General features: G+C 34.3%; 1 protein-coding gene and 1 pseudogene across 1 annotated transcript; both read right to left on the bottom strand.

Moving 5' to 3' along the window:
• Nucleotides 1-3238: 3238 nt before the first annotated feature.
• The window catches only part of LOC128235071 (calcitonin gene-related peptide type 1 receptor-like), a 65729-nt pseudogene continuing 45652 nt past the window's right edge, over nt 3239-23315 (bottom strand).
• Nucleotides 16451-18517, bottom strand: LOC128237712 (putative nuclease HARBI1). The gene is made up of 3 exons (XM_052953297.1): nt 18033-18517; nt 17423-17558; nt 16451-16529 (listed from the first exon to the last, which is right to left on the bottom strand). Exons 1-3 carry the CDS (start codon nt 18490-18492, stop codon nt 16496-16498), a joined length of 630 nt encoding a protein of 209 aa, XP_052809257.1. The 5' UTR covers nt 18493-18517; the 3' UTR covers nt 16451-16495.

Raw genomic sequence — 23315 nt, 5'->3', positions numbered from 1 at the left:
ACGAAACGACCATTACATGTAATTAATAAGGAATGTTTTTATGTTCAACATATATTAGGATTTAATTAAGGTCAAGGGTTTTCGTAAGATTAACCTTCAAAACAACTTCAATATACATAATACACCATTTCCAATTATCAGCTTAAAAAGGCTTGTGAACTATTTTCCTTTACAATTTATGTTCTATGGCATTAAATATTTATTGACGTTTCGTGAGCAAACCATCTGGAATTTTTAAAAACAAAATCCATAATTTCTAAGTATATTTTGGGGAAGTAATGAACAAAGTCATAATTTAGGGAACTGTATATTACGAGAAAAAATAGAACATTAAATACGGTACCTTGTACAAGAAATAACCAACACGCCCTCCCACAAAATCAGTTTTCTTGGAAGGCAACCGAATATATTATAAAACGAGTTCAAACTGTGTATCGATGGCGCCAATAGGCTATAGATATAAGCGGCGTCTCCTTGACGAAGCTGTTACTTATGTATAACTTCCATTTATTATTATTTGTTACTCTTAACGGTATTAAATTTTATTCTATATCGTTGATACTATGACAGTACATCATGTTTCTGCATGTGTATGTTAAGATTTAAATAAAATAAATCTTAAGTCAATAATTTTCTGTTAAAGCAAAACTAACAGCATATTAAAGTATCTTTTCGCTAATAAATACTTTAGCTATTATTTGCGAAGTTTCGAAAACAATAACAGACATACATTTAAAAAATCGTATTTTTTCAGTATGATAATCATTTGACAATGTTTGTTTTCACAATGTTTAAGTCCTTGTTCTGAAGGTTTCTTTTTCAAACGGAAATTCGTTCTCATGAAATTGAGTTGAGAGTGGTTCAAATAAAAGTCTTCATATCCCAGCTAAAACGAATTCCAATAATTTACTAAGCCAACGTAGTTTGGGGTGGTTGAACATGTATGCGCAAGTCCTTTAGATAGTTTGGTAAGCGATAAGGTCGAATGTAATTACATTTCACATGCCGATAGCCTCCTTAGATAACCTTAACGCTTTTTTATCTAGAATAATTGTCATTCTAGCTATCTGACCAAATTTAACACGCTTATAAACACACACAATTCATTTTATCAGGCTAAAAATATTGTCGAAAGGTCAGCGGATTGAATCATCGCGAAGGATAAACACAATCTTTGCTCTAAAGAATTCTACACTGATTGGAAATTTTACAATTTCCGACTGAATAGAAAGTATAGAAAACTGTGGCGTACTGCTGGAGATACGGCCACCTTTGTCCTAGTTATGTCACATGCTCATTTCCTTGAAATGAATAAGATTTTGAGGGGCACAAGATAGGTTTTATGCATTTCTGTCAATGCTTTTTATGCTGAACTCTATTGTCTTATAATTAGAACATTGTTACCAGGTAGAATTGTAACGGATATTTTTGCACCTTTTTAACCAAGTAATTTGTGGTCATGAAGCTATTGATTAATAAAACAGCAACAACAACACCTGGTAGAAGGCTACTATTATTTTATTTAAATATGCTTTTCACAATTGATAACTCTTTTATGCCAATATATATATAAATATTTCACTGTTTCAACTGTTACTAATTTTTCAAGATAATTCAATAAGCGAATACATGTTTTTTGTGGTTAAAAAGGCAAAAACATAAATCTTCAATATATAAATTTACTATAAAAAGTGCAATAATATATGTGAGCGGAAACAGGGTCCAACCGTGTGCTCACTCGGAATGACGCTGTTCTAGAGTGCTCTTAATTGACATAACGTTGTTATACTGGATGCTAAACCGACTTTACCCTATACTTCTTGGCTCTTACCATAAGGCTGTTATACTGGGTATTTTCGATTTAACCCTGTATATGTTTTGATGCTAACACGACATTACGCTGTTAAACTTGGGATTTGCCCGACATTGCAATGTTCTACACGTTTTATACCCGTTAGAGCGCTGTTTAACTGGAAATTTACTTACCCGATCGAACGGTATTTTATAGGGATTTACCCGACCTTACTCTGATGTTCTGACCGTTTAGCAATGGAAGTATAGCTGAGACTTGCATATAAATCTTAGCGAAACCAACATCAGCTCATCATTCTTTATTTTCTGGTTAACAAACTAATATGTTCTTTACACAATTAAATGCTACGTAATCGGTTTTTACAGTAATATTTCACACATAAACCAAGACTGGGCAGGCAGATAAATATTTAAATATATATTTATTCTTTGCTATTACATCGACACACCAAGAATTTCAAAATAGTGTTTCAGATACAATACAAACACGGATGATTGTCTTGACAAAAATAGTTTGATTTTTATCAGATATTTTTACAACAATTACGCGTAACAATAGCAGCACACCAGGTCCTAGACGTTCATAACAATACCACAGGTAAGTCGTTCATCACAATACAGCAGGTCCTAGATGTTCACCAGAATACAACAGGTCCTAGTCGTTCACCAAAATACACCAGGTCCTAGACGTTCATAACAAAACAACAGGTCCTAGACGTTCATCAGAATACGACAGGTCCTAGACGTTCATCAGAATACCAAGTGCACAAGCATGTCTTAGACGTCCATCACAATACTAAGTGCACAAGTAAAAAATTGTACGAGCGCTAATATTAGATCAATGGTTCCCGTTAATTAAAAACCTTGAAGTGTATTGTTAACAGATAAAAGAGAAACATGTTTACCAAAAAGCTCATTAACGAAAAACTGTTAAGATAGGTATGATCTATAATGGGAGATTTTGCTCATTAAAAGTCATAAAAATGTTTTAGCAGAAACCTGCCCTTTCAGACATGTATCATGCTTCTCTACCTTTTAAAGTTGTACGTTTGAAAATATTGAAACAATTAGATTGTCGAGTCTTAAACGCAGAAAAAATGGAAATTGAAATACCAGCTAAAAGAATACCGGACTGGTATTTAAAGTCATGATTTTGTTAGCACAACCAGATGTCTTTGTATAACGCACATTATGGTGTACCTTTTAAACACCGCTTTAATGTGTGCAAGAGGGGAGATAGTAAGATAATACTTGATTTGAGTCCGGCTCGGTTCCTTACGTAGAAACACTTCCTGTTTTTTGGTATCCAATGATTTCATAAGTATCAAGGTCACCTACTCAGCGGTAGTAGCACACGTTATCATCTGCACTCTGTCATGTTATCCGAATCACCTTCCAGATAAATCCTGTACAATATTTTTGGGATATATTTATCAAATTTATATATGAATAGCCCATTTACATGTATGAACTTGTTTTCCAACTGAATTATTAAACTCAACTGAACTGATTTGTATACAAGTTTAATTATTAGTTAATCGCGATGTTTCTCCTTCAGTGGTTTTTTCTGGTTCCTAGATCGTGCCGTTTTGTTTACCCAAATATTGAAAAAATGGTCACTCGATCCTAATCCAACGATTCCATTTTCCCCATTTCCATCGGTGGATCCTGAAGCGAGATGCAATGGGATATATGAAAGGACAACACATATATAAAAATGTGCTTTACTCATTGACCCCAATGGTATTCACAAACCTCCGATTAGTTATGATTAAATTTAAGCCATGTGATTATCTTCAAGTAATATCACAACCAAAAGTATTATACTTGATTTTTCAACAGAAATTAGGTCATCATTTGAAATAAACAGAAGAAATAATTCAGGAATATTGTTACATGTTTACTTTTATGTCGCTTTCGCTTAAGAAAATGAACCTTCAGTCAATAATGTTTCAGTGAAATACATTACTCATATAATTTCATTGAAATAATTTATTTCATCTGTTTCACAAATAACCAACCTTATTTTCCGCGGTACTAAAGTATGTCGCTTGCGTCTGGGTGACGGGATCCATGGTTGTGTATGTGGCACCGGGACCCCCAGACGCCCTGAGGCTGCTTCGGCTCATCAGTTTGTGTTGGTTCCACTTCCGCCGTAGCAGCTGGATTACCTTTTATCATAAATCAAAGCAACGGTAGAGATAAACAATGATTTGCAAATCGCTTTTTAAATTCCTTTAAAGACGTTAAAATTCGTATGTGATATTCAAGAAATGGACATGAAAATCAAGGCAATTGAGTCTTGCTAATGCTAAGTAAGTGATACAGGACTATTTCGGTTAAGATTGTTACAAACTCGCTGTTATTGCCCTTTTACATTAGCATTTAGTAGATAATACACATATGTGCATTCATAGATGCTCATGTATTGTATGATAAGACGAACACAAAATATGTTGTGTTGGTAGCAACATATTGCAAAGACGTACGAGTTTATGCACGTACCTCTCCGTTACAGAAGCAGTACATCGTTGAAACAAAAGCACCCTGAAGAAAAGAAAATCTAAAACTTAATATTTCACAGAAATAATTAACCTATAAGATGTCTGTCAACAAACGCATTTGGCAAGGTCCTTAAAGGGCCTCTCACACCTTGCCGAATTGACGTTAACTTATTAATATTAATGCGACAAGTGCTTATAACTACTGTACCTGATATCAATATATGTTTCATCCTCATTGTACTTCACATAGAAAATGGAATATACCTGAAGAGATATTAGCAGCGCGACGGCTGTGTGGTAAACGTCCTGCAGTTTAGAACCCGGCTCTGGTCGAATAGGAAAGAGAAGATATTGTAAACCCAACAGGGGAACCAGGATCAGTGTAGCCCTCGTTGCTTTTCTTCAAATAAATTAATATGTAGATATTAGTAAATTAGTCAAATTTACAATTGTGAGTAAATATGTTATGGAAAGAAACAATCAAATTACTCAGATTTTTCTCTTAAGCTTAAACATTTTTTAAGTTTGTTTGTTGCTGAAATAATTCTTTTGCTGAATAGAAAAGTGAAGTAGCGTACCTGGTCTGATCCGCTTCCGGCATTTGTCGTAACTTTGTGATTAATAGCCGGACGATATTCACCAAAAACAGTACGTTTACCTGGGTAAGAAAATGGAAGAGCAATAGCAATGCAATTTTGATATGTAAGACCTTACTCTGAAAATGGATATAATCACACTTTTTCATAGATTTACCTTTAAACGAAGCCTAAAGGACGTGACTGACAGCGTGCATTTACGTAACCTTAGAACTAATAACTCTACTTCGATTTACTTATCAGGTATATTATGAATACAATACGATGTACACATACGAGGGGTGATCGCGAAGTTCGTGTAAAATACTCTTATTTGTGTTCTATTATTAATAATGAAATGAAAAAATATACCACTCTAATGTCTAATTTATTAGAATTCTCCATGCTAAATATTATACGAATCCATTAAACGGTTTGATAGTTACATCAATTCCAACACAGTCACTATGCGTCACTTGACGCACGCCAAAATCGGAAACCACGTCAATTAGCGTCACACGTCATCCATGTTCACTTTCTCTCGTTTGATATCAAAATACGTAATAATTACGTTTGGCAGCGTAACACAAACTTACCCCGATTGAAAATACAATCGGACCATACATGATCCACTGTAGTGCACTCTCATTAATCCAGCAACTAAAATGAAATACATTAAAATTTAATATTTGGCGAATACATTAAAGTGGAACGAATATAAATGGCTCAATGACGGCTTGGCAATTTACACAATAGCGAAAATTGTTGCAAGTACCCATGGAATGAAAACGACCGGAAGGCAGATTGCTTTTGACATATTTTTATATGATAGGTTTGGAATTAAATAAAACATGTTGCACTATAATAATGTCATATGACCCTGTGTTATATTAAAAAAACAACAATATTATTTCGCTGAACCAATCAATTGACACTCAACATATTTCAGTTTGAACAGACATAACTTCTTTCAGTCTTCAGTGGAAAAAAATATTATCAACATGTGTAAAGCACGAAATGTATTATTATAGGAATACTCTTTGATAAACATTAAAGATGACTCCACAAACCATAATGATGTTATTAATCATATTTAGAAGGAGATTTGTTACTTCTGAAATCTTCAATTTGTATTCTGTTTTGTTTAAATATACAATTTTGGACGATTTAAACAGGCTGTGCTTCCATTTTCGTATCTTATTTTGCTTTTCTGTTTGTCTTCAGCGTCGATCTATGCATCATTTACCTTGAACAACAAGATTATTTGCCTCAAAATTATCGCTGAAAGACACATAGATAATTAAAATTAATCCTTTGCGATTATTTTCACAAGCACAAAGAAAGTAGTTCATTATGTATCTGGCTACTGTTTTAAACCTGTTAGAAATTCATGTTGAATCTAGAAAACATGCAAATACGAGCGATATGTTCACTTGATTAACAAGAGCAACGGAATCAAGTCCATTGTTTGCATCTACTACCTTGGTGATGTGACCTTTAGTTTTCTAAAATTCATTTCCCTTTATATCCTCAATGCCTTGGCAAATGATGGGCACTGATCAGACTTTATATGCGAATTCTCACAAACATTTATCCGTTAGGAGATTTTCTCTAATGGTTATTTGATGACAAGGGCGTATGCGATAATTATTCCAGGCTGAGGCACGATAACATTGTAATTACTGGGGAAACGTATTATATTTATGCTGCATTGTTTGGTACTTCAGTAGTGACCCATAGTCGATCATGTTGTCCCCGTTGATTATTAATCAAAATCAGCCGTCATCACACAAAATTGCCAATTACTGAACGATGCGTTCAAAGGAAAGATTCTTTATTGCAGGAAATTTTGAAGGCTTGTGAAATCGGAGAACGACGGCGATTCAGAAGATTACGGATTAATGGGATGTAAAAGGAAAGTGGTTAATTAAGTTTACCAGCGCTTATTTTAAGTTCCATGGATTCTGTTATGTGCATAATATATTAACACGCCGCCTTTACTTTAATAACATTATACATGTAGACTTTTATATATATATATATATATATATATATAATATATATATTATATATATATATATATATATATATATATATATATATATTCGATCGTGAGAGGGCAACATGAAATGTATTTTCATGGATATTATTTAGGTATATTCTCTATTGAAAGTGTGTTTTAAAAATGCGTATGTTCTTAATTCGGTAAATTGTTGATGCCTGCTTTCCAGCTTTGATAATATGTATCTTATATTCCCTTTTTACAATCTCCAACGTGTAACTATCGACAGCTTCTGGTAGCCAAATATCATAGACTAGCGATTGAGACGGACAGATATACTCATACAGATATACATGAAATAATTTGTGTCTCATTCAGCATGAATCAGGTAGAATCTGAGTTCCACTTTCTTCTCGTTTGCCTAACAAAAGGGAAATTCAACCATTGGACAACATTAAATAAATTCGAATACCTCAAAAGCACTCCTACGCACAGGGTTCAGAAGGTAAAAAATCTCTATGTTCTTATCAAATATTGCTCTCTCTCTAAGCCAATTTGTGACCACTGTGCGCAAGAGTAAACAAAGATACTTGGTAACCATATGAGAGGATGGTATTAATTGATTTTGATATCACATTATTTATGTTGAATAATGTACAAGACAATTGTTGTAATAATGCATATTTTCCGATACCAATACTAACACATGCATACTTACTATAATAGAATGTTATAACATTTGCACCAGAAAATGTGTTTGTGTACTTTTGTTCTCCAATCATTAATTTATTGGTTTTCATGCTATAAACATTGTAAAATGTTTTAGGCAATAAACAGATCGTATCGTTTACTTATGAACGCCCAGCCATTCGACATTACCAATTCTAAGATCCTAAGATGTATACAGTCTAATGAATTGTATAAGCGGTCAGTTATCAAATAAAACACGTTCTCAACACGAAACTTACAATTCTGCCAGAAATAAGTGTGGCCGTTTGGCAACATCAGCCCTTGTAATTTGAATTGCTTTTGTTAGTTGATCTAATTATATGTGCATATTTATGATGTCATAATAAATTAACATCGGAATAATGCAATCCGTCATTTGGCATCATGGCAAGTAGGATAATGGTTCTTTTTTGCAATGAATGTTATAAGATCTACATCTATGTCACCAAGAGGTCACAGAACGTTATGTTTTCACAAGTGACAGAGCGTCGACTGTAAATATGCTTTTATGTGATCACCAGGGAAAACAACTGATCGTAAGAAAAAGGATTTGATTAATAACCCCAGGGCTTACTTAAGAAGTTGGTCCATTGGGCAAACGATCATGTTTAGATTGATGAAACACTTACTCCATGGTGAGATAGTCGTCCGATTCTCGAACCAACGTGTACACCAGCGTTAATACGACCGGAATACCTGAAATAGAATTCTAGAAAATAGAACCTCGAATTCGCCTTCCTACTGTATGGTGTTCGAAAATAAAGCCATTACATTCTTACTATATGGTATTTTTGGTTAATAAGAATATTACCAGCATGAACCACCCACCATACTACTCTTGGGTTTTCGAAATCATTCAGGCATAAAGTAAAATATTCTAGTACGGTATCCTAGTTAGAACGGCTGAATCACAGCACCGCATTTTCAAACATGTGATATAAACACGCAGTTGTAATAAGGTATTGCAAAAGTAATGAAGCCCACATTAGATCAGATATTCTGATGTGATGCATTCACTCCTTACCTAGGCTACAATTGAACATGTACATTTTCCTTATCGTTGGAAATGTTAAGCAAGTAAACATTTAAGCAGAATAACTAAATGTTATTAGAATTGAAACATGTTTGAGAACAGGAATGCATAGTGACAATTTAACTTAGAACGTACAAGATGCACTATTTTATATGGAAAACAAAACTTATTAGAAATTGATTCAACACCAGACATTGTTATACCATAAATTCATCTGAAGAGCTATTTTATATGGAAAACAAAACTTATTAGAAATTGATTCAATACCAGACATTGTTATACCATAAATTCATCTGAAGATATGGAAATTAAGCCTCCCGAATAACTAAAAAACATGTTTCAATATGGAAATGACTTTGAACAATTCTACAACTGGAAAATTAAAGAGGTCTCAATGCAAATCAGATTGATGAAGTATTACTAGTCCATCTCTTAATTATTGATCTACCCACGACAAGAGTAGTTCTAAGACATAAGAATAGGATCTCCTCAAGTTATCGGGTTTCTTTGATGGCTATTTCAGTTATTTCACCAGATAGTGATATTATGTCTTACCATTTAAATACCAAAATGTCCTCAATTTTGGGCAACTGATTTTGTATCGACAGTTGGCAACTGGTTTATTGTATATATCACAGTGCAAAACAAAAAAGCATATTGTTTGTGTACAGATACAAAAGCGTTGGCTGTTTTATAACTTTGGGACATTTTGGCCACTAAGCAATTAATTAAAAAAACAAACCTCATATTTCAAGGCTAACCTGTTTATATGCTTCTTATTTGTTTTGGTCAACTTAAACAATAGTGTTCGCATTTAGGTATTTTAGACAGTTCACTGGAAATTGTATTATTATGCGTAAATAACAACACTATTTTCAGACAGACAGTGGTGTTATCCCTATTCTAATGTATAAAGTTTACTTCATACATTTCAGACAAACAATATTGACCTTTTTCTTAAAGCCGCTACAGTTTTGACCGATTTAAAATGGATTATTTGTTTAAATAATTCTAGAATAAAAAAAATGTATACTTATGCCGATATTTATCACAACTCCCATTAAATAGTGTAAGCATGGAAATAAACCACTTATAAAGATAAATAATCATACATGACACTATCAAGACGTCATCAAAAAGTTACAACATTGATCATCGTCCTCCACCAACATCTGTCCTACGGAGGTAAATTTGATAAATAAGAATAATTATCTGCTTGCATATCACTAGTGAAGAGCAACGTTATTCGCTAAAGCACTTGGTACAATTGTGGATATTTTCATTAAGTTGTTGCAAAATGTGAACATTAAGATTAACCCTCAAATACTTAATAACGTACATTAAGATTTACCAAGACTTTTATTTCATATTGAGTTAAATGCTGTTCTATGTGCGGGGACGAGTACAACACAATCGAAATGTCGGAATGTTTATACTGTTTTGTTTTCAACCCAATTTGAATTATGGAATTTAGCGATTTGTATATGACAACAGAATATCAAAATGATTTACTAGTACTCACCCCAGCCAATGATGTAACAGGAGATGATGAGAATCTTCCCCGAGCTGAACGCGTACACCATGATCGTGTTGAGGTATAATCCCTCACAGAACATCCAGAGGAAGTTGCACACAATGAAATACTGGCACATAATGTGCAGGGCTTGGCACCAGAGCTGAAAAAAACACACATTTCTTTAAAAATTGGAATGGATTTATGGACGAAAGAAAAAATGAACGGAAATCTTTTATAGAAAAACAAAAGCGAAAGAGTATCTTTTGTACATAAGTGACCACATATCTGATGTCCATATAAGGCCATCTGAGACGCGTCGTGGGAGTTTGGACATTACGAAATAATTATAACAAATAAAATAATCTTGAATAAAACAATCTAAAATAATAGTTTTTTCTATGTGTCTTAATTCTCCCAAAGTTGTTTTCTTTAAAAGGATCGGGATTGGCGCATAATTTTCGATAATTTATGACCATAAGTTAACTCATGTTTCGATAACAACCACGGTTTTTGTCCAGACTTTCTTTACTCCAGTCATAGTCTGTGTTTTAAATGACTTAAAACTACAAAAAATCATATGTGTTTGCATTATGCATGTTCCATAAAGATTCATTGTTAAGAAATAAGATTATCAGATAGTCGTAATTCTGATTCGGTAATGTTGCACGTCATTTTAAGGTTCCTTCGAAATTATTTAGAATTCAAAATGTGCAAGACATGATCTTACTTGTAGACACGTATCTTACGCAATATAAATGATAGCATCATGATGTTTTTAATATTACTTCCTGAAATGGCATTTAATTCAAATACTCAAGAACATAATAAAAGCAAACGTATGTCCGAAGGCCAAAATATCGCACGATGCTGCTCATATTTAAAAGAGCTGGGGTTGAATTCAAGCCCTTACAAAGAAATACGAGAACTGAAACATGATACAATAAAAGCATTTAAAGGAATCCGTTAGCATTTCTAGTGTTTTCAAGCAACCCAAAATTGCCTATGATGTCATTACTTATCAAATATATTTTGATATTTGACATAACAGTGTCGAAAGATCCTGATCTGAATTTTAGTCATGACTGTTACGTTAATGAATTACAAATCGTTCACTTTGATTGGATTATTTCAGTGGAATAACATTTTAACTGACATCTATTATCGAACGTCAATGGTTATAAATACATTGCAATTGAAAACAAACAAAACACATTATGTTGAGTTCAATTTTAACAAAGACTGATTTAGATATTGGAATTTTATCTGTGAAAACATTTCGCAATTAGTTACTTAATTTTTTTTTTACTTTTAAACAAAAAATAATTAACGTCATATTTATAATTCAATTCAATGTTCTTTATTTCCAACAATAATTGATGATTATTAAACATGAACATAAACATGCTGAAAATGATAGGAAAACTCAAACAGAAATATATGGAATAGATTCCTTTGTAAGATTACATGATATTAACATGATAATCAAGCGAATTTTGTATAACCATTTTTCTTTAAACCAGAGTTCAACAGGTCTTTACTGGCTGTAAAAAATGATTTACATATGAGGTTAGATGTGTAATGCAATTATAACTACAAAGACAAGCCTGGCATCAAATTCTAATTGCCACACCTACCACAACGGTAGGCAAATATATATTAAGGATAAACTATTCTTATGTGTTTAATCAAATAGAATGAAATGCCTTTGACAGAAGAGTTAACATAAGGTTTTGTAATTGACAATTCATTTATTTATCTCGAGAGGTTCTATGACACTCGCCCTTAAACTGTATTTTGTCCGAGCAATTGGCACTTCTGGCTTTTCAGCAATTGGCGTTTTATCTGATAATGTCTCCAACACACGATAAGTGTTTCGGTAATGCTTAGTGATTTCAGACAGAACGTTTAAAGATTAAATAAACGACATTTGCATAATGTCACAAAAATAAGGATGTCAGTCTGTGCTGGTTTTTCGTTTTGTGTCTTTTCGTCTCTAAATAAAGCGTTTATTAAAAAAAAATAATGACTAATGAGCGTGATAAAAAAGGAAATTATCATTTTATAGTTCTTAAGCACTATGATGTTGTTGTCAATTCATTATAATTAATAGCATTGCAACTTTATATCCTCGTTAGCAGCCTTTACATACCTTTAAATCTAAATTGAATATGAAATGTCATGTTGTAAATCATTCATGTCTTTTTAAATAGGTCTTATTTAAAGTTTACCTCTTGGATAAGGCGATATTTCAGCTAAATATAGTTGTATGTAAATGTACTTTGTTTCCATTCTATTTGCAGAAATAATACTTAGTTGTACTCGAAAGCAAACACAAACACAACACACTTATCAAACTATTATACTTTTTTAAAGGAAAACCAAAAGGATTTACCAGTATGAGAAAAGCATCATTCTCGTTTTTGTTACAGTCTATACTTAAGTCGTATATTGCTTTGCGATTCCTTCGACTATTACAGATTATGTATCCATTATAGATTATGTATCATCCAATCAAAATGCGTGTAACATGAGAGTAGGACCGTTATTGATCTCAACCGTCTATTTTGTAAGATGTAGTTGTCATTCCAACATTGTCTTTCACCGAAAGAGCATTGATGAAAAAGTCAACGTATACCATTGTTTAAAGTTTCATTGCTTACAGTTATTAAATAAATTCATACACTGTTGCCAATGTCTATGTATATTTCCTTTAATCGTACTTTGTTAATGTTGTTTAGTAAGTGTTTCTTACGGTAATGGGTTGTTTACTATAATATTACAAGTAACATATTAAACTACTACACGTTAATCTTTTTTCGAACGAATCCGTAACTGACAACCACTCACTTAACTCAACTCGGACGATTTTTATAGTGAACAAGCCTTTAAATAGTCTAGCAATCTCTTATTTATATTAAGCTGAGTTACGTCAGCAGACGTATTCAATCACTCTCATTGTCAGAGACCAGTCTAATTTGCTTGTAGACGATATTGTTACCTTTGAAGAGTTATGTCAAACCACGCTTCGAAAGTGTCATTCAGATTATTTATGATGGGATGTTTATATTTAAAAGTCAGTTAATTGTGGTGTGAATTTTCAAGAGACTCCAATTGGCAACCTTAGACAGCTAGAACACATATTCAAAAAATGAAAAAAAAAAATGGATTAACAATCCTTATTAAGCCGTTAGTTCTGTTCTTTTCCACATAACTTTTATTTCAACATAAAAAAAATATGTTTAATAATGTTTTGCTGCTTTTTGCTCAAAATGAAGTTACCACAAATAATTTTAAAAAATGGTATAAATGTTGAATATTTTAATTGTTCCTATGCAGAGAAAATATCAAAATGAGTTTTATTGTTGTTATTTATCTAATAAAACTCCATATATTACCGTAACAGAAAATATCGTCATTTTCTAGCATGGAGGTTTACGTCCCCTATAAACTCTAGAATACCTCTTTTGCCAGTCAAAGCAAAATAGGCATTTATTTAGAACAAGCCTTAATCATCAGTAATTTCATCTTTGGCGGGTGAATAAAGGTCCGCCTCCTGCAACTCATCCGATACTCACTTCTTGAGTCAGATTTCAGCGAATGAGCTTGTATTCTAAGTCAGTTTGATGACCTGGGGCCGGTTGCTCAAAACCTCAATTAAATTTAACAGTACGTTACCTTAACCATCCGTTAAATCCATAACTGACTGTTACTTAACGGTCAGTTTAATTATTGTTGCTCATAGCTATTTAACGCTGCCGTTTAGTAACGCTAGCGTTAAATGCTTAACAGTCAAAAATCCAACTTCCTGTCCCATAATTCATCTGTCACCATCATTCAGCATCCAAGATGGCCGACATCACAAAGTCTTCTGCTTATGAGACTGAAAAACAGAAAAGGAGAAAAAAACCTAATTTCACAGCTAGTGAAACTTTGATTATAGAGGAATGTATGGGAGACTTTGAGACGAGGGAAATGCTGACTAACAAATTTACAGATAAAATTTCTAATGAGAAAAAGAAAAGAAAATGGGAAGAAATAGGTGTCAAATGTTCTGCCCTGGGGTGTGCTGTTCGGACTGGCGATGAAATCAGTGTTAAATGGCAGAACATGCGAAAAAATGCCAAGGCTGAGATAACAAGGTAGTCTGATATTATATTTAAAAAGTGTTATTGTTAATATTTTGAAATATATTTAGCATGACAGATGTACTGAATTAATTGCATTTTTTATTCATAAAAACAACTTAATATACATGTTTAAATGAAAAGGTTATTTTGATTCAGAGCAAAGCTTAAAACTTGGCCAGGAACACTAAATTTGTTTATTCAAACTCTTTATTGATACTTTAATTTGTGTCATAACAGTGAAAGGCTCCAGCGGAGAGAGAGTGGGCGGGGTACTGACACGCTAAAGAAGGCTACAGATCAAGCCAATAGAATTGTATCTATACATGCTGATGCCAGTTTCAATGGAGTTGTAGGTGGAATGGACTCTGATGAGCCAGGTAATTTCGTGATAAACATGATAATTTGATATATAAAACATAATGTCGTCTGAAATGAAAGGGAATCTCTTAGTTAAAATAAACAAATCATAGCCTCGTATACATATTGTGTTTCTATTTTTAGTAACAAAATCCTCCAACGGAAAATATTGATTATAATTGAAGAAGGCGGGTAACAGGCCAAGATACATATATAGAAGGCATAAAACGATATTGATTTCTTACCTTAATCTATTTCCAAACGGTGATTTTGCTATAAAGTCGTTAATCCAATGTAAATTAGAGGTGCCTCGTTGTTCACATCCTTCACCTTCAAATACTTCGTCTAAGTTAAAACGTCCGAAAAAAATTCGACTCTGACTATAATTCTAGTTGACACAGTTGCCTCCCTTATCTTAATTGTTACAACATTTATTTTGTTTCGCAGATGGTCTTTCGTTTATACCAAATTTAACAGATGAAGAAGATGCGGAGAGTGAAAGCCTTAGGTCATCAAAGTTACCCCCGCCATCCAAGATCATGATGGCGGCACAGGCTACTGCAGGACCATCAAAGAGCAGTTACAAAGAACACAAACAGGAACGTGTGTAAGTATTTGCCATGTATTCAAAGAACTGCATTGTAAAATACGATATATGAAATATACACCAATTGAGTAAACTTCAACATTAACAGTTTGAATCCACACGTTATTTGATAATTTTTGTCACAATTAGCAATAGTTTCAGTTCACTGATATAACATCATATTATTATGATCCTTATTATCATAATCCTTATTGTTAATAGTGTCAAGAGAAGGAAGACCAAAGCAGAGGAACTTATTGATTGGCAAATTATATACTTTCAAAATCAGGTGGAATTGGCACAGCAAGAGGTATGAAAAACACTCAGGGTACGGAGGATGTTACAAAAAGTATAAATGTACATGTAGTTCAATGCAAAAGGGGTTTCAACCACAACAATTATATGTTAGATGAATTATATATGCCAAAGAATAAAGTTTGTATTACCAAATCGGCAAAGTTGTTTATGTTTTGTTTTGTTTTACAGAAGGAAATCAATCGGGTGAAGCTGAGAGTGATGGAAAAATATGAAAAAAAACTTGATGCAGAGGAAATAGACGGATTCATCCGGACAACCTTCTACGAGAGTTAAACATGAACATGTGATATGGTTTATTTCATCCTGGTTTTCATGGCGTTTATTTATTATTTGACTGTTTGCAATTTATGTACGAGCTTGTAAAGTTACCTACATGATGTGTTTAATTCAGTGTGAATTGTCTGTCTGTAATATTTGGGCCATTCTGAGCGATTTACCTTAGTTGCCAAATAAAGTGAGCACGTAAAAAATCCATGTATCCAACCGGTGTTGTTTTTCATTAATAAGTGCCTTTACACAATACACAAACAATTATGAATGAAGAGCAAACAATGTAAGAATCATTATTTTTACTTCAAGAGGTGTATGAAGATGTTGATAATCTAACAGCGATGATGATAAACTAACAGTGGTGATGATTAACTAACAGTGGTGATGATGAACTAACAGTGGTGAACTAACAGTGGTGATGAAGAATGAGCAGTGGTGATGAAGAACGAGCAGTGGTGATGATGAACGAGCATTTATGATAGCAGTGGTATATATATCGATACTACACAGAGAAGAAGTTTTCCACAATGAAGTCTCTAGTGGCAACGCCAGTACCACCATCTTGGTGTACTCCATCATTCCCATTCTGTGGCTGAATGATCTCATCGTCGTCCATAGGCATGTTCATGTCCACTGCAATATTATGTAGGATTACACATGCCACAGCTACCTTGCATGCCTTTTCTGGTCTGAGGCGTATCTGTAAAATAATATAATTTAATTGAAAAAGGTGAATATTTGAACGTGTGCGCGTACATGCATGATTTGGTTTGGTGTTTGTTTAAGTGCGTGTACTAATACTATAACTATTAAGAAACGATACGATAAGATAAATTAATCTTATTTAAAATCGGTTATGATAATCATAAATAACACTAGCTATGAATGAATGCAGTGGTTTTGTCTTCCGGGAATGGGCCTAACATAAGATTCCCGTGGGTTCAGGGGCATTTGGTGGGGGTTTCACGAGCAGTTCCTTCCCACAGGTAGAGGATTTTGGCCCGGCTTGGCTGGACCTAAAGTCAAAGTCCCCACTATTCCCGGACTGGGGGGGGGGGGGGGGGGTTACAATTGACTGGTGCATTATTAAACCGGTTTTTTAAAATAAATTGAAAAAAATGAGACATAACACATTGGTTTTGGATGGCATTAGCTATAAAAAATAACGAGTACTTGGAAATTAAAAAACTTTTTTTCTCACGTATTTTCGGAGTTGGACGGTAAACATTTCCATTCTTCAAACAGTCGAGTTGTTACATCGACTGATCTTGACGTTCATTTCAATATGTGAGCACAGCTGGGGTCGATCAAGCCTAGTTTTATAAGAATCTGGGCTTGAATGACCCTAACCATTTCGCTGGAATAATTTGCACTTTTCCAGCACCTGGACGACCGATATCCAGGGTAATCTAATATTTTTAGATCGATGTCCCCCCTGGCCGTCCGCCATCATAAAGCGATTTGAACGCAAAGAAAAACTAAATGAAAGTACGGTTAAAACTCAAAGTATCGGTTACTTCCCTTAGCTTCAAGTTACTGCGATATATAAAGTTGGAAATTTAATGGATTCAAGCAAACTTTTTATGTTCATACCCACTGTCTCCTAAAAGGACACCATCTGAAAACGCCACATGTTCAATGGTCAGTTTGGCTGCCAATCCCGACGTTCTGAAGACGTGCGCGTCGTGGCACGACCCAGGCCAGCTTGCATTTACACTTGTAAATTTTCCTGAAAAATGATTAAACAATTAAACTGTGCAATAATAATCAGAGTTGAATCCGCAAATGGCAGTGGTTCACTTGGGTAATGGTTCACTTCGTCCTGCATCTTCCAAACTCTTCACAATCTGTATGCATAGACTCTGTATACAAAATCTTTTTGAGTACGGTACCATATGTTACCTATGTCTACGAGTTATTTATTTAACAAAAAAATGATAAATAATATAGTACGTCGACTTGAATTATTGTATTTATTAATAGAAATATAAAATCACTATTTAATTTTTGGTCAGCATTTAATAACATTTTTGGTAAGCATTTTCCCTCTTTATGTATACTGTCAGCGCTCCAGTCTGCCTTTTAGTATCGCCCTTTAACCGGACGTGTTTTGGCCGAATTGACAATATAATTATTATGTTAAGCGTTCGAAAGAAAAGATGGAAATACTGAAAACAAAAGTGGAAAACTCAAAGTTTTATACCTTTGATGTCACATACAGCCTGCATGTTGATGCTATGGAAGCCTTTCCTATTCACGAAGGCTGGTTCGTCTTCGGATGGCGCCTGGATTCGGATATGTGTTCCGTCTACACATCCAACAACATTCGGGAAACCAGCTTTCTTAAAAAATTCTGTCATATTCCATGCTCGAGCATTGGCATCAGGCCACATCACAAACTGATGTATGTGACCACAAATTGCTTCTGTTACTTGGGCTACAACACGTGACACAGTGCACTTGTGGTAGCCCATGCTATCACCAATGATGTTAAAAAATGCTCCTGTGGCGAAGAAGCGCAACGTAATCAGAATCATCTGTCTAACAGTAAGTGCTCTGTTTCTTCTTGTCGTTCTTTCCAGCGATTCCTTCAGCAAATCCTCTAGATAATCTATTCCACCATTCGTATATCTGTATCTGGCATACATCTCATTGTCTAGCATATTCTGTACATGTGCAGTGTGCCGAAATTCTTTAACTTTTCTATGATTTACAAATAGAGCCGCCATCTTGGAAACCTTCAGTTAATGTTTTAACGTAGGTCTATTCCTCCGTTACATTTAACGGCTGGTTCAACCGTTAAACCCGCCGTTAAATTCTAACTTTATTTTGAGCAACCTCATACCAATAATAGTTAAAATTAAACGGACCGTTAAAACTTTAACGAGCCGTTAAATTTAACTGAGGTTTTGAGCAACCGGCCCCTGATGTTATTATATTAATGATTGAAAAGGGCTCGTTTGCAATGATAAATGCGCCCGTTCTTAATCATTACGATTTTAGTTCAAGTCATCTAGCTTTTACATAAACAGTTAGTCAACTACCATTTATTCGAAAAGTAAACATTTGTATAAAAATACCAGTGATGCGTTGTTTTTTTAAAAGCTTTTAGCTCTCGAACGACGCTGTTGTAATGGTAAACCAACAAAGAGCACTTCATACCGGATTATCCAGGAGAACTTCGCCATCCAAAGCTGCTAACACGTAGTACAAAATCCAGAATATTCCAGTGAACACATAGGAAATCAATAGGTTCTTGTGAATAGTAATTCGGTCACATCGAAGTTGCCTACAACGTTTAATTAATGATAATTGCATATTTCCATAATTGCATCATGCATAAGTTTGGGACAATACTCAAAAGCATAGTGTTGCTTAATGAAAGGACGTCGTATATGCATGCCTTTCAACATTACTAGAGGTCGAGCAATTTCCGGAGAATTTCTGTTGAATCCTTTGATCTTTGTTATTTTACAATAATTGATTATACATCTAATAACAGTGTACAGTCACGTTCATATTCAATTAATTTTATAATTTTTAAAATGCAACAGGTCAACTTCAATAAAAATCATATTCAATTGCAACAATATCAAGCGACATGAAACCAAAGACAAAAACATGTATTTCAGACATCATACACATATTGATCTGTGATTGAGTATTAACTGACTTACCGGAATCTAAAGAAAATAATCAATGACACCACCAGCATGAGAAGTGAGAGAGAAACCCGCAATGAATATGTAGATGTGCTTGGTATCATCCTCCGCTTGCTGTGGAATCAATGGGAACATTTTACAATAGTAAGTGTTACACATGTTTAAGATATTGTTCGGAACGTTATTTGAAATTGCTCTCTACTAACAATACTTTACCACAATCATGTAATTATTTGTTTTGTCATCATTTGACCTTCTAGAAGCGCTTCTTGATAAAGCAAAGGCCTAAAATAGGGTTTAAGTAGACAACCTTAAAAAGGTTTTGTCACCTTCAAATGTCTTCTTTCAGGAAAATGAGCTTGTGACCTCTCCTGTTTAAATTATATTAGGGTTGACGAACACAAAACAAAAGTCATCAATCGGAACAATACATTTAAAAAAATACCAATAGTTTATTATATAGTTATAAGTAAAACTGAAAAAGACTATAAATACAAACGAACGACAAATATTTGGCAATTAAACTAAAAGTTGTTCCGATTCCCAGCCTGGGCTTATTTGAGTTTTGTTAATGATTTTAAGCAAGACAAGTGAGTTTTTCTCCGCGTACTCCGGTTACACTACAACACAAGATTAAACTCTCGAAAAACGTGGTGCCAACGAGAGTGAGTTTCCAATAATTTTCAACACAACTGGTATATAACACTTTGATGACATTTTCTGTCAAATGCATGCTATTGAAGTTTTCTACTGACATATTATTCACCCTTTTTTTAGCTTCTTGACCCTTTCAAAATTCTCCATGGCTTTTTGCGCTTAGCTCCCAGCCCTTTCAATTTAGCTCACTGGTATTATCCCTTAGCACTCGGGCCATGTTGTAAGTTCAATGCCCTTTTACTTTCGCCCCTTCCATTTTCTCTTAGCTTCATGCTCTTTTCACTATACATCCGACATATTGTATATCCGCTGCCCTTCCCGTTGTCCTCTACCCTTCCACTTCGCTCCCTGTCCCTCTACATTGTCTCCTGCCCTTCCCATTTGTTCACCACCCTTCCACTTCAATCTCTGCCTCTCTACTTTACCCCCTAACAATCACTTTGTTCCTTGCCTTCCACCACGCTCCGTTCCTTTTCACTTTGACCCTGCCTCCCCTCTTTGTGTCCCACTCTTTCACCTTGTTCCATGACCCTCCACTTTTCTCCCTGCCCTTCAACTTTCCTCCTTGCCCTTACAATTTGTTCCCTTCCTTTTCCCCTTTGTGCCCCTCCCTTTCACTTTGCTCCTTGCCCTTACAATTTACTCCCTGCCCTTTTCTGTTCTGCTACTTTCCTTTGGCTTTTTAACATCCTTTTCTTGTATTTTTACATTTAAATTATTCTACAAATACTGTGCAAACAAACGAAACTAAAAAAAGAGAAACCTACAAAGAAAACACAAATAGTTCTTTAAATTTTATTTAATTCTTATTACAAAATCACTGAACTAAATTTACACTGCTCTTGTTTGTTAAATGGAAGTGAATGATTGGGCAATTAATTGAACACAAGACGATCGTGTTAGCTTTCACAAAACAATACGAAAGTACACGGAAACGTCTTCTGGTGGCCAAATATTTTACATGTTAGGCTCACTGTCTTCTGACGGTCATCAAAACAGGAGTTTACTTGGGGTTTAGGCTAGAACTATCCAACCCAATGCTTAGCCAATCATCAAGTTGATCGGAATGTTACTTATAGCAAATATTAAAAATATACTAAATTCATCGTAGTTAGCATAAACTTGATATTTTTTAAAGCGGGTGTCTGACATTGATTCCGACCAATGACTATAGATAACATTGATGTATGAAAATAAAAGTTGGTGTGAGGTAGCTTATGAGATGAGCTATTTAGCGCTTGCATCTAAGAGGGTGGGGTTAAGGTCTAGGTCACTGTTGCTAAAAACAAAACAAAATGAGTTAAGCCGAATAATTTAAAGAAGAAGCAAGACAACGAATATGAGTATATGATAAAATATTGTGTATAGGAAGCTATGTAAAAAGCTAGCTTGGGATTGCTTATGAGGGGTGTTTGCTCAAGGTCAAGGTCAGTGTCATCAAAAAAAGAAAATGCTATCCGCCCACCAACTTAGTTAGAATTAATGGAAACTTAACACCTTAATGCATGGCGATTACGAAACATTAATCTATTTATTTGTTGTGTCACTGTTTATGTGTCTACTGTGTGACTTAATTCGTGTACAATTACAAAATTTAATGATTTAAGCTTTGACTGCCTGAGAATAACCTGTAATTGCAAATGTTTAATGTGGTCTTGGTATCCTTGATAAGATTATAGATGTTACCAATAGACAGGAAAGAATCATGCAACAATAGATTTACAGCAATGACATACGTATAGCCTTCAGAAATGGTAAATTTGAGAACCTATGATTACAGTTTTAGCATTTTCTTTGTGTTCTTAATACATGTGCAACATCTGAAGCTTATGAAGACAATACACTCCTTTCTCCATCAGATCAAAATAAGATTTTCAATACAACATTTTAATGAAAGCTACAGGGGGACACCCAGTGCTCTTTTTACTGTGATTTGTCCATTGCGATGTTGCCCGATGACCAAAACCAAAATACAAAAGAAGTTCGGGATATAAAACATGACTTTACCTGGTCCGACATCTGGCGGGAGTGTGAGTTGTAACATTCGCTGTAGTTTGCCCAGCGCTGTCCTGTTGTCTGGTTCACAAACCAAGTCCCATTTTTCGTGCATTCCCGGTACGCAAATGCTAGTTTTAAAGCAAATTAAAGCTATCAAATCTTACTGTCAGGCATTAGTTTTCAATTGATGAGAATAATCTTCTTAATATGTCTAAGAATTTGCTACAAATGTTTAGGCTTGTGATATTCTAACACTAATAAAATATACCTAACGAACCCTGTTTCAGTCAAGGTGACAGTTATTGTAATAATTGGTCAGTCACGGTGAAGTTTATTGTGATAATAGGTCAGTCACGGTGAACTTTATTGTGATCATGTGTCAGTCACGGTGAAATTTATTGTGATAATAGGCCAGTCAAGGTGTACTTTATTGTGATAATAGGTCAGTAAAGGTGAAATTAATTGTGATAATAGGTCGGTCACGGTGAACCTTATTGTCATAATAGGTCGGTGAAGGTAAACTTTAGTGTGATTATGGATCAATCACGGTGAACTTTATTGTGATAAAAGGTCAGTCACGGTATACCTTTTTTTGATAATAGGTCAGTGACGGTTAGCTTTATTGTGATAATGGATCGGTCACGGTGAACTTCATTGTGATAATAGGTCAGTCACGGTATACCTTAATGTTATAATAGGTCAGTGACGGTTATCTTTATTGTGATAATGGATCAGTCACGGTGAACTTTATTGTGATAATAGGTCTGTCACGGAGAACTATATTGTGATAATAGGTTAGTCAAGGTGAACTTTATTATGATAATGAGTCAGTGACGGTGAACTATATTGTTATAATATTTCAGTCAAGTTGAACTTTGTATAAATAATGGGTCAGTCACGTAAATGGGCAACAGTTTTTTTTCAAAACAATCAGGATCATAATTTTAATCAAGTTGAATAAACATCCCCCCTTACTAACAATATTGTGAGTGATTCTTCATTCAGCTTCAACATTTACATAAAGATGAAGGTCGCATTATCCTGGGGAGTCCTTGTAATTTCCCAAAATAAATCTGTAAGATACTTGTATTCTTGAAGGCAATGACGTGTACCAAATTGGAGGACAAAACCTTTTATTTTTAGAGTTTTATAACTCCATCAATTAATTC

This window comes from Mya arenaria, chromosome 1 (assembly GCF_026914265.1).
Source record: "Mya arenaria isolate MELC-2E11 chromosome 1, ASM2691426v1".
Lineage (NCBI taxonomy): Eukaryota > Metazoa > Mollusca > Bivalvia > Myida > Myidae > Mya > Mya arenaria.
This window is presented reverse-complemented; position numbering and strand designations above follow the sequence as displayed.

Bases quoted from the DNA above. Each gene is read 5' to 3' on its own strand.
- LOC128237712 (XM_052953297.1), bottom strand. From the start codon at position 18,492: ATGCTAGACAATGAGATGTATGCCAGATACAGATATACGAATGGTGGA. The intron at 17,559-18,032 runs GTATAAAACTTT...ATCATTTTTCAG, and splicing joins GGCTGTATGTGACATCAAAG to GAAAATTTACAAGTGTAAAT. The intron at 16,530-17,422 runs GTATGAACATAA...ATTATTTTACAG, and splicing joins GTCCTTTTAGGAGACAGTGG to ATACGCCTCAGACCAGAAAA.